We start from the raw sequence: 21,080 nt of genomic DNA, 5'->3' as shown, positions 1-21,080 counted from the left end.
ATATTAGTCTGATCTTATTTTAATAGCCTTTTTTAGGTCTATCATACTGAGATTCAAATACTGTATTACTTTGATAACGTTTTGTTTGTTCATCCTTAGGCAGGTGAAATAGATGTTTAGACAGGGATGATGAAATTCCCACATTCCCACAGATAACCAGTTTATTTCCACTGTGGAAGCCAGCCTCTATCATAGAGGAGATTGGTTGGATTTCTGGATCTGCAGAAGCATTCCTTACCTTTGTAAACAACTGCTGTTGGTTTTATTTTGGGTGTCAATGGCTACCCAAGGGAAAAGTATGTGGATGAGCTTTCATATTCATAGCTTAAGGTGGTAAAATGGCTTTCTAGCTGTGGGAGAGTGCTCCCTTCAGCCCTTCTTCAGTTGAACAGGCTTTTTGGGGTTTTTTTTAATCCCTCCTTTATGCTGGCATTTGGGTTTGTGTGACTCCATGGTGAAGTTGTTAGGGAAGCTGGGAGACTAGGATTAGTTTTTGTTGGTCTTTTCTCTCTGAACTGGCTCATTAGAGTTCACCTAATGCTTGTGTTGAAGCAATTGAAATGGCACACAGCTGGAGTGGGGGTAGATAGGGAAAGCCCCTTCCAATGGAACTGTTAGTTGCCATTGGATTAGCTTAATGCCATATTTTCTCTTGCTGCCACAAACAGGACTTCTGGAGTAATTTTTCTGCTGAGATAGCCATCCAGCAATCAACAATTAGGGACTTCTTCTGGGAATTTATTTCTAGGTCTAAGTGACTGGTACATTCCGTGTTTAATAATAATAATAATAATAATAAAGTATTCAGGTATAGAGATTTTCTTGTTAGATAAACCTGTTCAGAGATAAACCTGTTTAGAGAGCAGGACCTTTCAGCCAATGAATTTGCTTCCAGTCTGGCAAAACAGACACTATTGTAGATTGGGAGCAAGTGTGGAAGCCCATTGGAGAAAAGGAAGTTGGTAATTGGAATGTAAAATGCTTCTTCAGTGAGAAGGGCGCCAGCTCAAGTACAAAACATTAAAGTATATTGTTATGTTGATAGCTACATAGTATCGTCTGTTTCAAATCTAGAAGTAAACAGAGCAGTGAGGGAATAAAATCAGAAGCAAAGTAATGTTTTGGTTGTGCAGGTGCCTTAGGAAGAAACCTTTTTATATGCTTGGGACTCTTTGAGCTAGCTTTTGCGTGAGAATGGAGGATTTTGTAGTATGAGAACAGTCAAAAGAGAACATCATAGCACAGGGAGTGCAAAACCACTGTCAGTATGAGGATACTGTCTATGGTGGTACTGCAGAGAAACCCCTTTTTTAGCTGTCAGCAGTTGTTTTTAAATGCAACTAACTGAGGCTGAATGTCATTCAGCAAGCACAGTACTTGATGAAATTGTTGCCAAAGATTATACAACAGGATTAAATAGGATTTGCAGAGAGAAGGCTATCAACAGATGAATTTTACCAAACTATTATAATTACTGTATAGATTTTTCAGAAGCTATGTGTGGCCTTGGTAGTCCAACTTTAAGATAACAAACATAAAGATAACTAATGGCATTAATAAACTGCTTTGTAAGTTTCAAGAAATTACCTGATTCCTTTAAATATAAAAATAAGTCATTCAAAATGAGACTTCTTGGAGGAGTTTTTGAGTGACTGAATTTAAAAAGCCCAACCAAACAAAAACACAACTCTTTTTGGGACATGCTCCTGTTTGGAAGTTGTAATGTCAACCGCATATTGCTTTTTAAGTGTTCAAGTTAATACTTTCTGATGTCAAAAACTGTGTGGCAGTTTCATGTGTTAATTTGACTACATGTTTGGTTGTATCCATAGTGAATGAATATCGTACTGTCTGAATGTGTGGTAAAAGTAAAACCAGAAGGATGTCTCTTAGCTTGGGTATGTGTATGTTTACACAAAGCTGCATACAAAAGCAGCGTGGTTGTGTGTCTTTGGCTGTGACAGAGATGGTCTCAATAAATTTCATTCATCAGTGCAGATTTTCAGTTTGGGTTTTTTTCCAGAACCGTTTTTGTAGGTGTTGATTATTTCATAGCGTGAAGTATGGCTGATTTTCCCTTAAAAAGGAAATGGGAAAGTAAGTATTCAGGTAGGGAAGAAAAACAGTGGTAGTTCAAAAAGAGGTCCTTTGCCCCATTTCTATAGAATTTGTTACATTAAAATTGCATTTAGTGGTGCATTTTGACCTTACATTATTACTTCAAACTTCTGCTTCACTAACCTAACTTATTTGGGAAATAACTTTTTGAGATCTAGTCAAAGGTTGTATTTAAATCAGAATATTGAGTTTTGAGGTTTGAGGGTTTTGTTGTTATTAGGGGGGTTGTTTGTGGTTTTTTGTTTTGTTTTGTTTTTTAGGGTTTTACTTTTTTTCATGTAGATTCCGGGCTTCAGTTTGTCTACTTCAGGAGAGTCAGGTGCTTGTTTTTCTATTAGGCTTGTTAGCATTCCTACTTCAAACTCCTGACTAATTAGCCTGGTTGCCAAAGCTCCTGCCTGCAGAGTATCAGATGGCACCAGCGTTTTTCTTCTTCAGTCAGTGGAGCTGGATGTCTTAACCCTGTATGGTGCTGATTCCAGCTCATCCCACAGGACTGAGGAACAGGGTAACACAATCTAGTTTATCATTACAGAGTAGAAGTTGGCTCAAACTTTACTGCTTGTGTCAGCGTAAATACATGGCATGACCCTTGTTGCATTATGTAAAAATGACTCTGTTTTTATGGTTTCCTTTGATACCCTCATCATACTAAAGCCTGATATTAAAATAATAAAAATGCAATGCTAATGATAAGAAATTAATCCAGACAGTTGTTTGTTTAAAGGCTTGTTGGTGTCACTTTTTTTTTTTTTGTCCTGTAGTGAGAGTTCATTTATTTCCAATCCAGAAGTTACACTGAAAGCAAATAAATGTGAATGTTTTGTCAAGTGAATGTCAGGTGGTTGAAGTGGGTGTGGTTTCTGAGCTGCTCTATGTATTTGCTGGTTTCAGCTTATCAATGGGTACCAGCTTGTCAAATTTGGGTTTTAATTGTCTGTTGGTTCTTTTGATTGCATCTTCAGCCTAAGGCAGGAGTGTAAAGTTGCCACTGTAAGTGATCAGAAAGAGACAAGATACCTGATCTAGTTTTTACTAAGTAGTGTATGTACTTCTGGACACTAGGGAATCCATGTGGGAGGGAGATGTTAAGACTAATTTTATTTGTGCCATCTATAATAAAACTGTGCTCAGCTTTGGGAAGACAACCACAAGAAACCAGGCTTCATGAATTTGATTGCTGGTGGAAATGCTTTTTTCAGTAATGCAGCTTTCTGCTGTAAGTAGATTGACATTTCTGTTAGAGATACTGAGTTTTCACTCAAAAAGAAGTATCTTTTCAGCTTTTAGTAGTTTCACAGATGAATTTGCAAACTACTTGTCATGTTTTATGGATTTGGGACTGTTTCTAAAGACATTCCTCTATCAGAATTTTGTTATAGAGGAAAAACTAAACTTTTTAAATTATAGAGAAATTATCATGTAACTCAGGAATCTAACAATTTGTATGCCAGTTATAGAAATAGCCTTAAGATTACAGTATTTTAAATTTTAGTCTGTGACTGTAGAAAATTAATTTATCTAAATGCCATGTGTTTGTGGGTAAGTCTTTAAAATACTTGACGGATTTGCCATTCCTGTGACAAACTGCAGTGTCCACTTAGCTCATCAGGACTGCCAGTCTCTGCTAGGTTCTGCATTTCTGCTGCCTTCTTTGGTCTGGTGCTTATCTGACCTGTGTCAAGACTTCACAGCCGAGCCAGCAGAGCCTGAGACAAAAAACAGTGAGTGCCTGCTGGCTTATCCTGCTGGACCCAGCTATGTGCTGGTGCAGAAGTGGGGATGAAGTGTCCAGCTTGGCAGAGGTTGCTGTTTGTTTCATGGTTCCTTCAAGTTCAGGCAAGGTGCCAGCAGGACATTTTCCCCTTGCTGCCAGCAGCGACAATTTCCTCCGCACTGAATGAAGGGAAATATCTTCCGAGTTAACCTGATTGATGTTGCTGTACAGCTGCAGGATGCTGGTGCCTGGCATGAGAGAGGAGGTGGGAATGAGCGTCAGTATGAGGAAGTAAGTGCTTTCTGCAGCACTAGAGTTTCTGTTGCTGACTGTGTGTCTGCACTTTTAATGTTAAAGTGAGTAAGGGCAGTCTTTTTTGTGGCCTGATTGATGCCTGAAGATGCTTTAAATACAGGCACTGCAGCTCTGCAAGTAGTAATGACAGTGAAAAATCAGACTTTTAGTGCCTGAACTTTCATTCTCCCCCTTCAATTTTCCTGTTGTATTTTGGTTTGAGGTGGATGTAATAACCTGTTTCTTTTCCTCTAAATGGACTGTTCAAAAGGACCAGTCTTTAACACAATAAATAGTATGGAGAACTCTGATTTATTTCAGTGGGTTTTTAAGATGCATCTGAAAGATGTTATAGGGGATTGTCTGTGCTTTTAACTCTTCTTCTCTAAGTTTTCTGGTGTTGCTCCCTAGCAATTGTTTTAGTTGCACAACAGTGACAGGTTGTAGATAAATAGTAGAAAGTTAAGCAATATTTTGTTGAAGCCCATTGCTATTTGTTATTTTTCCTCTTTTAAATATGCCATGATTAATACAGAGGAGGCTTTGTTTGGTTTTGACTCACTTTTTACCCAGTTTCAGGTATGACTGAACTCTGCCTGTACCTCTGTCCTGTTGGAGACCTTCAGGGTATTTTGATACACCAGATGTATATCAGTCACTTTTCCGTTTTGTTGCTGTCATATCACCACCTTCAAACTATTTTCCTAATTATAATAATAACAACTTTCTGCACAAGCTTTTGTCGGTATATTTTTTTTCAGAGTATGTGTTGACAGTTGCTGCAAGGTCCTCAGTATAAGGGTATTGGGAGAGTCTCTATGATACCAGCATCAATAGTTTATAAAGGGTGGTATGTTTTAACTTGGGGATATGATGTAATTTTCTGTAGCTTTATTTTTAAATTAATCAGTCTGATGAATGATTAAATAGTTACCAAACTGTTGGTAGTGCTTATTGTTGAAAAGATTTTTGTTTGATTTCTTCAGTTAACTGCAGGTTTCATTGTGTACAATGAACAGAGCTGCGTGTTCTGTGGTTGATTGTGTAAATGCTGTCCACTGCAGCTTAACAAAGCACACCCTGCAGGGGGCAGGCAGCAGCTGTATTGCAAAGTACTCTGCTGATTTTGCTGGTCACATGCGGTAGGTTTGAAAATCAAGAGTTGAAAAGTAAGGACTGTCATGCTTTTGAGGAGTGCCCTTGGCAGTTTTTAAAAAAATTTTTAATGGTAGCTGCTTTTCGACTCATAAATCTTATGTGAAGACACTTCATGTTTCTTTTGTAATAACACCTTTTGTAAAAGGTTATGAAAACTTTGATGTATTCAGAATGAAGTGTGTTTGATGGCTGCACACAGAACGTGGTGGCTCTGGTAAAGGACTACTCTGAAAACAACTAGTTTTGTTGTGAAGTCAATAGGAAATACCCTGCTTCATCTACCTGGTGATGGGTCTCTTTTGAAACTTAATTTTTTGATCGTGAGGTGTAAGTTAGCAGGAAAATACTGAAGATTACAGTAATGTTTGTTTCATCCCAACAGTTTCTGTGCTATTTAGTCTTACTTGAGTCCCCCTTAGTTGGGGACAGATAGGCAACAGGAAGCAGCGACAATGCATATAAAGTATACAGTAAAAAAATTACATTGTGATAATTCAAGGCTCACATGGGCATTCAAGATGCATTTATGAAAGTTAATCCTATTTTGGATTGTCGATGAGATAGTTACAGGCTTGAATTTTGGCCTCAGTTTGAGATTTTGTGTACCATTTGTCATATACTGCAGTGGGTTTTGCATTGACTTTATTGCACTACATTTATATTGTGAAAATGTTTTTAGTACCTCTTGTCTTTTGGTCTTGAGGTTTTGTTTCATACTGTAGTGGGGCTGGTTTCTAAGATGTAATTTTTCTCAGGAAAACAAAGAGGAGGTTTCTCTTAGTTATGATCTTTGTTGTGGGTTTTTGGTAATTCTCTCTGACAGAAGGGTCAGCTGTTGGTCCTGCTTCTGTGAACATCACAGTGTCTGAACTGTTGCGGCAGAATGAGTCATTCTGAAGTGGAAAGTCTTTGTTGATCCAGGTGTCAGAGGTTTGGAAGAGGAAGTAAAGCTGAAAATTATTTTTTGTAGGAGCTGTTTTTTTATCTGTATTGTTCTTTCTTTCTTCTGTTAGATTAAAAGGTAGTCTTTTATCACGAAGCTGCACTTCTTAAAGTTAACTCAAAAACTGTAACTTAACAAGAACTCGGCATTTCTTTGCTACATGGAAAACAGTTCATAGCAGTTACCAGGATTTTTTAAAAACTTCTTTGGAATTCCTTTTTAATAGTATTGTCTGTCCTCAAGTTTCAAGTTGTCATCATGGGAATTGAGTGCTAGAACTGGGAATGAGTGCTAGAAACTCACCCTCATGTAATTTCACAGTTTTTATTCTCTTACTGGTTTTTAAAATATTGTAGGAATTTTTTAAAATATTCTTGTACTCATTAAAATTCCACAGATTTGTTGCATACATATGGCTTTTGGAGAGGCAAAGGAAGCAATTCCATTTTACTGTGTAGACTGACAACAGGTCAGATAGAAAGGCGTGATATGAGTGTTTCAGAATATCCTGCAGTGATAATACTGTCGCTGTGCTGACCTGTTATATCAATATTGTGACCTGAATTCATTGGAAAGCAACTTGTATGTGCTTTAATTCTAATTCTTGCACTGTGGATTGGTTTTATTGTTATTTATATTAGCAAAACTCCTGAGCAACAAGCACATGTACCTGAATAGTAATTGCAGCTTAGTTCTGTGTAGATTTTGCCTGCAGAATTTGAATGGGGCACGATGAAAGATGTGATGTTCTTAGTGCTGGATTTTGGTATTTTCTAGATGCAGTCATGCAGAATGTACTTGCAAGGCAAACAGCGTTATCAATGCAGCTGAAAGAGATCAAAGCCTCTTGGAGGGGGTGCAGATGAGGATTTCTGAAGGGAAACTTGTATATGCTCTGCTGCTCCAGAGATTGAATAGTTTACAGCATGGGTAGTGTGTAATATTTTTAAATACTGAACTATGTAGTGCTTTGTGATGGATACAGATGGGATAGGAGTTTAAAAGCCTATGGGTGTTCTTTGCTGGCTTGTGGGAATAATTGTCTTAATCTTATTAATTGCTGTCCCCTATATATTGTGATAAATACTCTCTCATTATCTCTGACACTTTAAAGGAGGGGTTTCCTTTCTCATATGTGAACATGGCTGTAGATTATGGCTCCTGGATGTTACTGCTTTGTTTGCAGAAGCTTCTTGGATTCTTCAGGAAGTCCAGGTTTCCCTGCTGCAAATCTCATTGTGTCACATTGCAGGCTTTTTTCAAGCTTCATGTACAGTGCAGTCTTTTTATCTCTTTGTACTTGTTTTTCATATTCCTTTTTGATTATTATATTCTTGTGTAAAAAAAATGGAATGATTGGCAGAAAGAGAGGTTTGGAGATGATTTTTTTCTTGTTTCATTGTTTTGGATTGCTGAAGTATTGAACACCTTTGCCTTCCATAATTATTGACGCTTGTCATTTGTGTATATAACCACTCTTCATAATTGGCGAAGGGAGCTTGAGTTGCTCTTCTCTCCTTCTTTTACTTACTTTGCATTTCTCTGTAGCATAACTTCAAATTAGTGATCTCAGTTATTACTGATTGTTGCTTTAAGGCAGAAATCCACCTTTGACAGTAACTAGGAGCTAGATTTAAAGATCAAACTGTTTTGATAAACAGGAGTCACTTTTGTGAAACCTCATGGAAAACATTGATGATAATTGACATGGTAACTTGTACCTCAGTTTTAAAGTGTGACTTGGGTGCTCTGTGTGACTGACTTCATTATATACTAGTTTGTTTGCTTTCTGCTTTTGTAGTGCTCTTTTTCATTTACTGATGGTCTGAGGTCCTCGAGGAGAATGTCAGGAGAGTGTGATAGCACTGAGAATGCAGATGTTTTCTAAAAATGTTTGACCTAAGCTTTTCACAAAATTTTGTAGGATTTTGAAGTAATTTCACTTTGTGAAAGTATTGTTTCAGGTGTTTCATTCTGGTGTTTCATTCTGATGTTTCTTTTGTGTGTTTTTATTTTCGTTTTCTGAAGACACACTTTTGGAACATTCAACTCATTGGTTTTGAAGCAGTTCCTGCCTGTCATTGACTTTATGCAAAAAGTTATAACTAGGTATTTGAAATACTTCTATAAACTTTTTCCTTTTTGCCTAATGAAGAGGTGATGCAGCTTACTTTTGTTTGTAAAACCAAGAAACAATGGTTAATTGACAATTATTATGTAAGTTGAAACCTTTTGAGTAGGACATGCTTTTGGAAACTACCATAACTTAATTTGATAGTGATAAAAAGGAATAATTATGCTTTGTATTTGAGGAAAGCGGTCTTTATTATTTGAAAGTCCTAAAAAGCTGACTTTCACTGTAAGCTCTTTAAATTATATTTTGCAGTCCTGATGATCAGAATTAAAATTTTGTGAAAATTGACTGTACTTGTGTGGCTGAAGAGTGGTCTGTATCCTTGTGTTCCTACATGAGCCATGAACTTGCACAGCAATATCAATATCAAATAAAATATCAAGAGTTATCAGATGCTACAGCTAAAATTGCTTATGATGCATATAAATTCCTAAGAGGAATTTATGAGTGTTCGTACGCTTAAGTAATTAGTCACTCTTGAAATCCAGAAAACATTTTGATTTCTTTTTGTTAACTGATAAATGACAGTTCTTTAGAGGAGGATGGTTTCAGGAGATTTTTAAGTGTTTTGGGGAGGTTCCTTTGCTTACAAGAACATATCCAGGAATAATAGATACTTCTGTACCTACCTGGTTTAGGACAAGTGATTTTTGTTCTTCAGCCTCTTTTCTTGAAACAAGTTCATATTATAAGCTGCAGTGTTCGTGCCTAGCAGTCTTGACAAAGAAAGTAAGAAGTGAATGAGTTTGAGGATGAAACACAAAACTCTGAAAAATAAACACTTCAATGCAGAATTAGAGTGGAGAGTGGAAATTGAGGTGCAGTGCCTACCTTCTTGTCTGAGTGTGAGTGGTGGCTTCTGTCTCTGTGTAGTTGGGATTTATCTGCTAAGCATGTGGCTGGAAAGTTAAATATGGCTTGAACTGGAGCTGTACACACACACAAACAAACATGCATGTTATATATAAAAAAATGAAGACTAGAAGGCTTTTTTTTTTGTTTTTGTAGTCTCCTATTTCCTGATTTTTTTGAAATGTGAAACCAATTACTTCCATGTCATTAAATACTTTTATTTAAATCTGTAATAGTCTAGCAATGCCCCAAGGTACAGTTTGGAACATAATGGAAATGAAACATTGAAAGGAGTTTTATATGGGGAAGTGATAGAAGATTGTGATGCTGTTTTGCAGTATTTTTTTTTAACAGAATACTTTGGCAAAAGTGTGGGAGAAGGGACTGGGGCATGGTTTGCAGGGCCACAATTTGAGATGCTGCTGTAGAAGAGGTTGGGGGAAATGTACAGTCAGTGGTCAGTGCCTTCAGTTGTTTTTATATCCAGATTGTCAAATGGCAATATTAGAAAAACACATTACTTCTTTTGGAAAATGAAAACAAAACTTGCTTATACAGACTTTGCATCTTGAGACTTCGCAATGTACTTTTGCCTGGTCTGCTTTGTTAGTGCCTGGAAGTAGAAATAAATTGTAACTTACATTGTTATTATTTCTGATATTACTAATACTAACAACAACAACAAACATGGTAGTTTAGAAAGCCTCTTGGATTGTTTTACATCTTCTCTCAATGGACCTGTGTTTCATTCCCTTGCTCTTCAACCTCTGCTGTGTTGTTAAAAAATCTGCAGATTAAGAGCATGGCTAATTGCCAGTAGAACGTGTCCCCAGAAAAATAATCTCCTCTCCCCTCCCCTCTCCAAAAAAAAAAAATTGGAAAAAGCTACTGGAATCTTATCTCTGTGTAGGAACTCACACAATACATAATACATGGAAAAGATTAGCAATGTGCTCATTTTTCTCTTTTAAAATTCTTGCTTCAGCAGTACCTTGAGATGGTGGTGGGGAAAACCTTGTATAAAGGGAAATAAATGTTCTAAATGGGACACTGTACTTCATGATACTTCTGCAGAAGGCTCATGTGTTGTCTTTTGACATGATCAAACAAGTGGATTGAAACTTTAGGGTGACTATAAAAATACTGTGGTTGTTTAGTGAAGCATCATGATTAAGGAGTATTAGCAGAAGAGGCAACCATTTAAACCAAATCCGCACAGAAGTGTGTGTGGAACGTGGCTCAGATTATTATTTGTGAGAATGCTCTCCTTTCTAGAGATCATGACACACTTTGATTCCTTTTTCCTGCAAAAAGTATAGATCTTTCCAACGCACTTGGAAATGCAGCATACCCCCCTAGGAAAGCTTGGTAAAGCTAAAAGGGGCAAGTGAGCAGCCAAGTACCTCTGCCTGCTGAGAGTTAGAGATGCTGTGCGGGAGGTACAGACCAAAAGCGTGCCAGCCATCAAGGGAAGTGTGAAAGGAGGCTGGCATGACTGAACATCGGGCAAAGATAGTTACTGGAAAGCTGAAGTAGTATCCAAATGCAGAAAATTGTGGGGATATAAAATCTGATAAGTAGAATATAAATGCATGAATTAAAAAAAAAAAAACAAAGAGGAATGCTTTCAAATCAGCATTTGTTAAGAGTGAAAAAGGAAAGAAAGCAAGTTACTAGAACCAGGGAAGGTTCATCCAATAACCGTAGGAAGCAAGAGCTGAGGTGATTTTACTTAGTGGTCTGTAATGGCTCTGTTAGGCGGACACCTTCAGGCCGTTGGGTGCAAATGCAGCGTGAGGCCACTATTACAAAGGGCTCTCACTGGTGATGTAATCTCTGAGAAAAGAAATTGCATTAACCTACAGAACTCATCACACGTGGTGTCTGTTATGATAGACTGTGGAAAGGTCAACAGGATTTAGAGCAGAAGTTGTGCTTCACACCTTTTGGAGCTTACTGAAGGAGTTAGCAAGAACACGTGTAAGGAAGCTCCAATTCGCTATGGTAGGTAGGATTTCCAGAAGTCATTTGGTAGCTTCCTGCATGAGAGGGTTAAGGCCTTGTATGGATAATTAGTTAATAATTTGGTATATATAACTAAAGACAAGAAATGAAGTAGTCAGGATGCTTTTCAGAGGTGAGTAGTAGCTATTACAAACATGTCCACAGCTGAAGAATTCTGCTCACAGTTGTATAACTGCAGTTAAGTTCAGAGGGTATGCAGAGGTGGGAGTTAGCTGGAGCGAGGAATGTGGAAACTGTAACTCCTTGCAGGAAGGAACACTGGTTAGGAAGTACAATAGATGGTTCTGTGGGAACAACAGTGCAGGCTCAGAAAGATTAATTCTGTAAATTGTTAGGATAACAACAGAGAACAAAACACAATTGGCCGTTGTTGAGGGCCATGGTGCATTTCATTAGACTGCTGTATTGGTGTCGGCTTGGGAGTATCCTGGGAAGAACAGTGCTTACTTCTGCATGTATCTAGGTGACATAGATGTTTGTCTAAGTGTAGGTTATTTGACTTCTTAATTCCTTTAAAAACAGTCTTCTTTTTTCCTTTCTTTTTGCAAAGGTCTTCTGAATGATAGAGTAGCTTCACTAAATATCTTGATTCTTTGCTGTTCAAAGAAGCATAGTGATGTGTGTCCTGTGATCAGATGTAGTACTGGAAAGGACTCTACTTAGCATAAAATCTATCACTGTGCTCAACACCTAAGGATTTGCCTATTTCAAAGCCTCTGGAGAGTGAAGACAGGAGCAGTGTTTATTAAACTGTAGCCTAAACTTGGCAAAGTCAACTGGCGAGTTGAATATCTTTGATTCCCCTTGAATGCAGGGCCCCATGATTGCTGGGATTTATGCAAGGGGCAAAAGTTGGCCAGGTGGAGACCACTGGAATTAAAATTTGAATTTGGAGTTGTTGTTCAGTCCAGTAGTGGAGTAACATAAGCAGGCAATATCCTCCTGAAAGTTTGGTGTGCTGCAGTAGAGCACAGGCTCCATGGCTAAGGAAAACACATGAGGATGTGATTTTACAATAGTTTGAACAAATTGCCTTTGCAGTTGTAGTGTAGCCACCTGGTTGACAGCTGCAGTCCCTTTCTTCACCTTGTGTTAGTGCTGGAGCTTTTTTTCCTTCACAGAGTGTTTAGGGAGCTTTACTAAAGAATAACCTTTCTTAAAATAAAAAATACAAATACGTCAAATGGTTTAACTTCTTTAAAAGCCAAGGATGAACAGATGCCAGTGGTGTGCAGAAGGAGGAGGAGAACAGAGGAGTGCATGAAGGGGTGGAAAGAGGAGAGAAAAGATGGTCCTGTGACTTCTGTGACAGCAAGGTGTTCTCTTCAAGACATGCTGCTGTTCCTTGAGCTTACACTTTTACAGACTTGGGCTGCAGGGGACTGTTCTCAGTGTTCAAGATGTGTCTCCAGGTTTTAGACAAGAGGTTTTATTAATTCACCTGACAATAGTTGTAAATTTGAATACTTAAAGATTCAAGTTCAGTATTTTCAGTAATAGATAATCCTTAATTTCTTTTTGCTGGATAGCCTCTTTTTTTCAAGTTTATGATGTCCTGGGTTTTAATTCTATTGTTATGAAAATTTTGAAAACCAGTGTAATATTTGAAGGTCTGATATTTTTGTAATAAATTCGTAACAAATAATAAAAGAACTCTGAACCTTATAACTGTTAGCCAGCACTCAGATTTATGTTTTTATTTCTTTACAGGATCTCGAGTTTCATGGAGTAATGAGATTTTACTTTCAAGACAAAGCAGCTGGAAATTTTGCAACAAAATGTATCCGTGTCTCTAGTACTGCCACAACTCAAGATGTGATAGAAACTCTTGCAGAGAAGTTTCGACCGGACATGCGAATGTTGTCATCTCCTAAATACTCACTTTATGAAGTGCATGTCAGTGGAGGTTTGTATTTATTCATTAAGTCCTTCCTGCATCCACACCACCATCATATCTACTCCCAGCCAAAATATCTTCAAGTTTGCCCCCAGTTTCTGAACCTCATGAGACTTGGGATTTTATTCCCAAATATGTTGCTTCTGATTGTTTTTGGGGAGTGATTTCAAAACTTAATATGCATACCAGGCCTGCAGCTTATCTAAGATTTGATTATGATCTGTTAAATGCTGTAATCGACATCCTGTTAGTTTGTTGACATTTGTGAGAGAGTTGCTATTTTTAGGATTAGTGGGTAAAGACTAAATTTATAACGGGAGACTAGGATTATTAAATTAGAGCAGTTAAGAGTACATCTTCCGTTCTTTGAAATGGTAGCCTCATAAGTCATGTTCTTTTACAGCTAAATTGGGGGAAGTTCAGCTTAATATTGTTTGAAGCCACTCTGTTTCTTAAACAGATCCTCTAATGTTACCTGTGAAGAACTTGGATATCCAAATAGCGTTTGGTACTGCTAAAATTTACCTGTTTCAGATTAGAAGATGGTAGTGTGTGTGGTGGTAGATCTGCCTGTAGGAGAAACTATCTTTCAGTTGTGCTTTTTATTTTTGTACTTCAGAAGTTTGCACAAGTGCTTGAATGATGTTAAATTGTGCACGTGAAAGACTGAAAATAGTTTAGTTTTTTCTGCTTTAGATTTCTTTAAAAATCTGTTAACACTGTGCCTGTAGTCAAACTGAAATTGTTTTGTTTGTGGAGCAAGTTCCTGATTTTTAAAAGCTGATTGAGGCATACAAGGTGAATAGGAGTGTTTCTTACTAGATAAAAATAACCACAAAGACATCGTTGTTCTCCTAGGCATATGTATTGTCTCCTTTTCAAAGGGAAAATCAAATGGCAAAACTTGCTTAAGTTTTTTAACAACTCTGTCAGTTCTTTTTCCATATACTTAAAATAGATGTAATACAGTAAATGAAATGTTGTCTCGGATCTGCATAAGGTTGTGGGTTTTGATTTGTTTTATTGTTTAAATTTTGTAATCTTGTTTATTTTTGTGCAGTCTTTTTAGAATAGTATTTCTCAGGCTGCAACCAGACTGTAGTCTACTTTAAAGTAAGTTTAAAATAAGAAAAATTGGAAGGCCCAGGGTGTTACAAAGTTCTAAACATTTCAACTCTAGATCTAACTTCTCCTCCAGAGTGATAATGTTGTGTTCCAAGACTTAGTTCTGACAAAGGAGTTATGCAAGACCACCTCATGAGAGACCTTTAGCTTACGTAGATAGATGGAGTACACTTGGGCTCGTTGCTGGAAAGGGAACATGTAATTATTCTACACTCCCAAGCTTTCTTTCTGGCCCCATACATAACAGGAAAATATCAACTGATGTGTTTTCTTAAGCAAACCTTTTGTTTTTTTAAAAGCTTAAATAATTTCTAAATATCTGTGCTCTTGAGATACCAAGTAAGTGTTACTGCTTTTCATTTTTTTGAAGAAGAAAGAAGATTAGATGTGGATGAGAAACCTCTTGTTGTACAGTTAAACTGGAACAAAGATGATCGCGAGGGAAGGTTTGTCCTCAAGAATGAAAATGATACCGTTCCTCCAAAGGTGCGTCTTTATGCAACATGCTAGTGGTAACAGCAATTTGGAGATCTGTGGGGTTTGCTGACATAGGAAGACGTAATTTCTACTTTTTTAATTCCTGGAAACAACTGCTGCTCATGACTGTCAATATCTGGAGCAAGTATTTTTAAATACTTCATGTGCATCTTTGCAACACAGCATTTTTGCTATCTATGGCTGGTGATGTCATGATCCATGTAGCTGTCTAGTACTGGAGCATGTAATGCCTAGAGAACTTTAAGTTTGCTTTGTTCTTTTATGATGACTTGAAAATTTCCTTAAATAGTATATATGGTGCAAATACCAGGAGGTAATCTGGCCTTTTGCCAAGTTTTTAAAAGGGAATGCTGGGGGGAGTTAAAGAGCAAAAAATTATTACCTCCTTGGGTAACATTCTGTTTCTTGAAAAAAATGATGGAAGACTCTTTCCTTTTGTGCAGGGCTTTGTGGTTTGGTTTGGTTTTGTTTTTCTGGTTGTTGATTATTTTTTTCTTTTACAAATGCAAAATGAATGAGCCGCCAACATCAGCTGTACAAAACTCTGCTTTAATATTAGCCATTTAAACATTAAATTAGATTAGACTTTGACTCCTGAAGTTGTGTAATTATATATATTATATGTAGCTTGGTTGCCTATAGCTATGGAAAATATGCTATTCAATGTGGGCTATCTTAAGGCAAGTTTTTGATCTTGTGCTGAGCACTAAATTTCCTTTGCTTTTGGAATTAGAGCTTGTTAATTTTAGAAGTGCTTTTGGTATAGGTATGTGAGCTTGTACCTGGCTTCTGACTACAGGATACATCCATGTTACAGGGTGGAAGGGAAAGTTAATGATGTCTTGCACTGCATGTACCAACCCTGCTATTCCTATTAACTGAATTAAGTGATTTGCAATCTTCCTTCTCTGTGTTCTTCACTTCCTGATAGAAGTGAGAAAATATGCATCTTCTTTCTCTCATGCTCTGTAATCTTCTCTACAGAAGGCAAATGAGCCTAGGATTATAGGTATCTTGTGTATGCAAGGAGCAGGAATTGAAGAAGAGAACACTGGAATGACAACTTGGGAAAATACACCATTGGGGGAAAGTCCTCTGTAATGTTTTTCCTTCTGCAGTTTATTCTTATCTGGTGCTCTAACACAGTTGCCTTGAAAGCAGATATGGCACACTGTTGTTACAGAATATTTTTATTCAGAAGCAAAAATTTGTTATGCAACCTTCAGTTAATCTATTGAGGCCAAGTAGATAGCAGGCATTACTCAAGTAAAATTCTGCAGTTTCTTCATTTTGTTGAGTAGAATCAGTTCATACCTTCTTTGGAACATGACATGTTTGCTTCTCTGAGCACTTCCCTGTGTTTCCCTCGAGAGCATTAGTTCCATTGCTGTGTAATGGAGTGTTGGTTTTGGGTCAGTGATACTGTGTCTTATACAGATTTATCTGCAAAGTTAAAACCAATGCTAACTTTTCTTTGGACTGAAATTGATGGAAGCTTTAAGTTTTAAAGTTTTAAACTTATTTATTTCAGAAAGCTCAGAGTAATGGGCCTGAAAAACAAGAAAAAGAGGGAGTAATTCAGAATTTCAAGAGAACTCTCTCAAAAAAAGAGAAAAAAGAGAAAAAGAGGCGTGAAAAAGAGGCATTGCGACAAGCGTCAGATAGAGATGATAGACTTCTTCATGGGGATGATATGTAAGTGGTTTAAACTTATTTTTAAAAACTTAATTGGTAGTTGTTTCTAGCAATCTAAGTTATTGTTGTTTGCATTTGCAAAAGACAAAGCAAGACTTGCAAGCATATGCTAACTCAGCTTTCCCACACTTTTTAGTATCGGAAATCATAATAAAGTTAGGGGTATAGTATAGTTTCTTTAATGCCTTTCCCCCGCCCCCATGTTAAAGAGGTAGAAGACTTATTTTTTTTTTTAAACTAGCAACTAGCAATGCTTAAATTAGTTTTTTATATCAGGTGAGCATGGGTATATGAACAGCATTAAACTTAGCGAAAGTGAAGTTCGTGTAGAAACAACCTTACAATAACTTAAATGAACTCGTCTGTCTATGAATCCTACTGCTTCTTTATCTATGTGAAGTAATAAGGATATATGTATTTCAAGCTCTTAATGACTTTTTTTTTCATTTAAACTGACCTGGCAGTGAGAATTTTCGCCTTGCAGCTGAGGTTTACAAAGATATGCCTGAGACTAGCTTCACTCGCACAATATCCAACCCTGAGGTGGTTATGAAACGGCGGCGACAGCAAAAACTGGAGAAGAGAATGCAGGAATTCCGCAGTTCTGATGGCAGACCAGACTCAGGTACGTAAAGTTCTTCTGGTTAAGTTATAAATAGTAAACTTCTTGGTGGGAGACCATTCTTAAGGCCAGCAACTCCTGTAAATTTGACTTTTGCTTTCTCCAACATTTCTTGCACATGGCTAGTCTATCTGTGGTGTAACTAAACAAAGGATTTGTAAAGGTGGGGTTCCACAGGATGGTGTTCCATGATGGGTGCGGGTCAGAGCTTTCTCTGGTGGGCAGGCTGATGAGTGTATGCTCATTGAGCTTGCTAACAGTGCTAAACTGGGGAAAAAAAAAGGATGGACTTAGATTGGCAAACTGAGGGGGCTGGCTGAAATAACTGACATTCATTGTACTAAGAACAAGCTAAATGACCTGAAAGAGAAAATTCAATCAGTAGCATAAAAAAAGCATGTAAAGGACTGATTGCTCTGCATGAAGGATTCTGGTAGTTCTTGTGAATAACACTGATCAACTATGTCTCATTGATGGGGTGGGGATATAACAATGATTGTATAAACACCATTAGAAAAGAACAAGTGAAGAAGTGTTAGAACTGATAAAATCTCAAATGATGTAGTCTGTTCATGGAAGAGTAGTGAAGAAAAAGTTAGAGGTGTAGAAAACATTGTTTTCAGGGAAATCTTAAATGGGCTTGTTAAAGAGAGGGGAGGTCAGCACAAACTTCCTGTCAAAATGGGAAAGGTCTGTTCTTCAACCAGTCATTGTCACTATTTCGTTTTAATTTCCTGTAATACTGAGCATGGTGAAACACTGGGAGAAGGACTTTGAGATAAGTTACAGAAATATCACTGGAGATTTTTAACGATGGCAGAGATAAATCTATTTTGGGGATGTTATGTATGGAATTTTTCTTGTATTGGTAGAGCAGTGATATTATTTCTGAAGAGCTTTGTTCTTATTATAAATAATAAGAAATATATGAATGACTGTAGAAATATAATAAGTTACTCTAGATCTGTCTTTTTATTCTCTGGTTGCATTGTTAATTCCATTTTGCTTCCAAGGTGGGACGCTGAGAATTTATGCAGACAGTTTAAAACCAAATATACCATACAAGACAATCCTGCTATCTACTACAGATACTGCAGACTTTGCAGTTGTTGAAGCACTGGAAAAATATGGCCTGGAAAAAGAAAATCCCAAGGATTATTGTATTGCTCGTGTAAGTCACTGAAACACAGTCTCCTCATGTTTCATGTTTGGTTGGGTTTTTTTTCCTTGCAGTAGCTTCCAAGCTAAATAGAATGACTTGGTTAGTTCTGTGACTAACATTCCCCCACCTCCATCTTCAAATCTAACAGCCTCAGGAATTGTGAAGTGACATGTCAGGCTTTTTGTTTTTAGAACTTTAGTCTTCCAGTCGTACTAAATTACTGCTTATGTAGAGAAATGTTGATACTGAAAATGGCATATTTCTTCATTTGGCACTGTGGTTTTATACCATTAAGTGTGCTGGTGATTCACAGATGTATAAACCAATAGTTCATCCTGTGGGTACCTAAATTTGTGCACAAAACTATTTCCCTGAACTAAGAGTGTCCACTCTGAAGTGGAAGTGCTGAGGTGAGCTCTATTGTAAAAGCTGTTTGTTTTGTGCTCTTTCCTTAGACCTTGCAGTGGTTGCTGGCCCTCATTACAAATCAGAAAATATTTAAGTGATATTCTTTTTTTCAAATTTAATTATTTTAGGAGTTCTAGAGGAATTGCTTATTGTTTCTTAGAGGTGTAGCTTTAATCAAGTCCCATGGGTGGTACTGGTGAAAGATTACAAACTTCTGACCATGTTGTCTTCTTGGGAAGAACAGTGAGGCTTGAAAATATTGATTCTTGTTTGAGTCCAGTGTGTGATTCCATTTTGGCTATGACTTGTCTAATAAACTCGCTTTTTTTTTCTCCTTAAAATGCTGAAAAAGTGGGGAAAGTGTTTGTTTCTCACGATACTGTGTTGGTTTGAGAGAATCATGGGCTACAGCAGAGACACTGACACTGAATTTGAAAATAGTTTTAATTCATTCTGCTTAGTTCAGGCTTATTATGAGGTATTCAAAAATCTTTGAGTATTAGGGAATTTATTGGACTAATTGCACCTTTACCCAGGAAACGGTTGCAAGTTACTCTTTCATAGTGGTGGTGTTCCCCATTACCTCCTATTTTCTGATCTTGTATGGGGACATTTAATGTAGAAAATAGTCTGGAGAACGTTGTGTCGATCTTGGGAAAGGTTAATGAAGTTATTGCTGCAAAAGAAATTGTTTTATATTAGGTTTTTGGGAGGTACTTTTGGAAAATATTTTGTCTTTTCTGAGTAACACATCTTCATACAGTAAGTGTCTGAACTGATAAAAGTTGTGTACATTTGACATACATGAGTGCTCTTCACTGACTAACAGCAGATCTGTTTTTATAACTCGTAAGCGTAGCAGACCTTATTTGCTCACAGTAAGTTGTAGTTGGCTAAAATCTGCTTGGCTGTCCTCTGCTGATACAGTGCTTGGCTTTTAATATGTTAATTCTTCTTTTATTAATAAAGTTTAGTATTTTTAATCTAGGTTTTAGAATCTACTTTTTTCCAGTTGTTTTATGAAGTTGCTTTCCTTGCTTGAAACATTAAAATACACAAGAATTAGCCTGATGTGTCTTTAATCACTGTTGTCTTTTTTGGAAACTCACAAATGCACCGCTAAATTTGTCCAATGGCACTCCTTTATGCTGAAGTCTCACAGGTGTCCTCTGTCCCTGGTTTGGCTTTTGCCCCTGTTCTTCTGGCACTTTGTAGTACTCTGTGTGAGACAGGTCCTGCACATGTTCCTTTTCTTTGTATTTTGTTAAGTTCAGCTACTATTAGTGGAACATACAACTTCAGTTTCTTACTGGTTGGCATTTTGAAACATTTTGTTCTCTTTGAGGTGCAATGTCTTCTTAGAAGATTTAAGCAGTAGACATTTACTTAACTATTAAGATGAATTTTAAGTTACAGGACAAGACCATTATAAGGCTGTGTAAGTACCTGTAATAAAGATCACTCCTGAAGTTTCAGTTGAAAGATAAACATTGTAAGACATTTCGTAACACTTTCGACAACTTTTATTGTACGTGGCATTTTCCTATTGGTTGTTTGCTTTTGCACATTGGTTTGCAGTGTATCAGGCTGTACCTTTATGCCTGGTTCTGAAAAGCTTTTCTGTGTGAGCAAGTAGACACCAGTTTGTTCCAGTGTGTGTGTTTTGTTTGTTTCAGTTGCTTGGTTTGAGTTTCCCTGAGTAATACGGGGTTCACTGCACATCTCTGAAGATGTCAAATTAATTAGACAGTTTTCCAAGCTACCTGTGCATATTCACTCAGAGCATTAGGCTTCAGGCATGCAGCAAAGCAGTTAACTCTTGAAAGTAGAATTTTGATTAGACTTTTGTTTTTAGCATGCACTTACATTTTTTCTTGGGGGTAAGGCATAAATAACTTTTTGTCATGTCAAGCAAATATATGCATGTCATGGTGAGTAGTTTTATTGGGTTTTTTAAAGTTGTAGTTGTTACAAACATAGGACATTAGGAATTTTAGCAAGATCTGTTGTGGGAGGGATTGTGGGGGTTTTTGTGATGTTGTTTCTATTGTTTTCTTAGGGTTTTTTGGTTTGGGTTTTTTTGTTTATTTGGGGTTTTTTGTTTGGTTTTGTTTGTTTGTTTTAGTAGCGGCATGTGCAGAGCCTGTGTTCCCAGCTTGTAAGGAAAATTGTAGATTAATAGGTTACAATAAGCAGATATACTCAAATATGCAGTAGATATAAGGGTTTTTATTTAAAAAAAAACATAAAAATGACAGAAGATCTTATTGAAGACCTGTTGTAGCATGGGGTGTTCTCATGTGAGACTTTTATTAAGAGGTGTCTGATCTCTATTACTTATAACAGGAGGCTTAGTACTCAAATACTTACCTTCTCTTACTTGTTTATTTCAACAAATGCTTTAAAAGTCAATTCAAAGTTGCTATTGTCTT

The 21,080-nt window shown here is 37.1% G+C and overlaps 1 protein-coding gene across 19 annotated transcripts in view; it reads left to right on the top strand.

The window, feature by feature from the left end:
* The window catches only part of AFDN (afadin, adherens junction formation factor), a 116,208-nt gene that overhangs the window by 20,659 nt on the left and 74,469 nt on the right, over positions 1-21,080 (top strand). For 10 of the 19 annotated variants that reach the window (XM_063390591.1, XM_063390583.1, XM_063390589.1 and 7 more), the window contains exons 2-6: positions 12,952-13,147; positions 14,634-14,749; positions 16,293-16,456; positions 16,921-17,081; positions 18,092-18,249. In XM_063390591.1, coding sequence (XP_063246661.1) covers positions 12,952-13,147; positions 14,634-14,749; positions 16,293-16,456; positions 16,921-17,081; positions 18,092-18,249 — 795 coding nt within the window. Of the gene's footprint in view, positions 1-3,985; positions 4,127-12,951; positions 13,148-14,633; positions 14,750-16,292; positions 16,457-16,920; positions 17,082-18,091; positions 18,250-21,080 lie in introns of those variants that run through there. The other 9 variants (XM_063390595.1, XM_063390584.1, XM_063390592.1 and 6 more) reach the window with 2 other exon arrangements.

Source organism: Prinia subflava, chromosome 2, assembly GCF_021018805.1.
Source record: "Prinia subflava isolate CZ2003 ecotype Zambia chromosome 2, Cam_Psub_1.2, whole genome shotgun sequence".
Lineage (NCBI taxonomy): Eukaryota > Metazoa > Chordata > Aves > Passeriformes > Cisticolidae > Prinia > Prinia subflava.
Note: the sequence above shows the minus strand (reverse complement) of the source record. Positions and strands in the feature narration are given on the sequence as shown.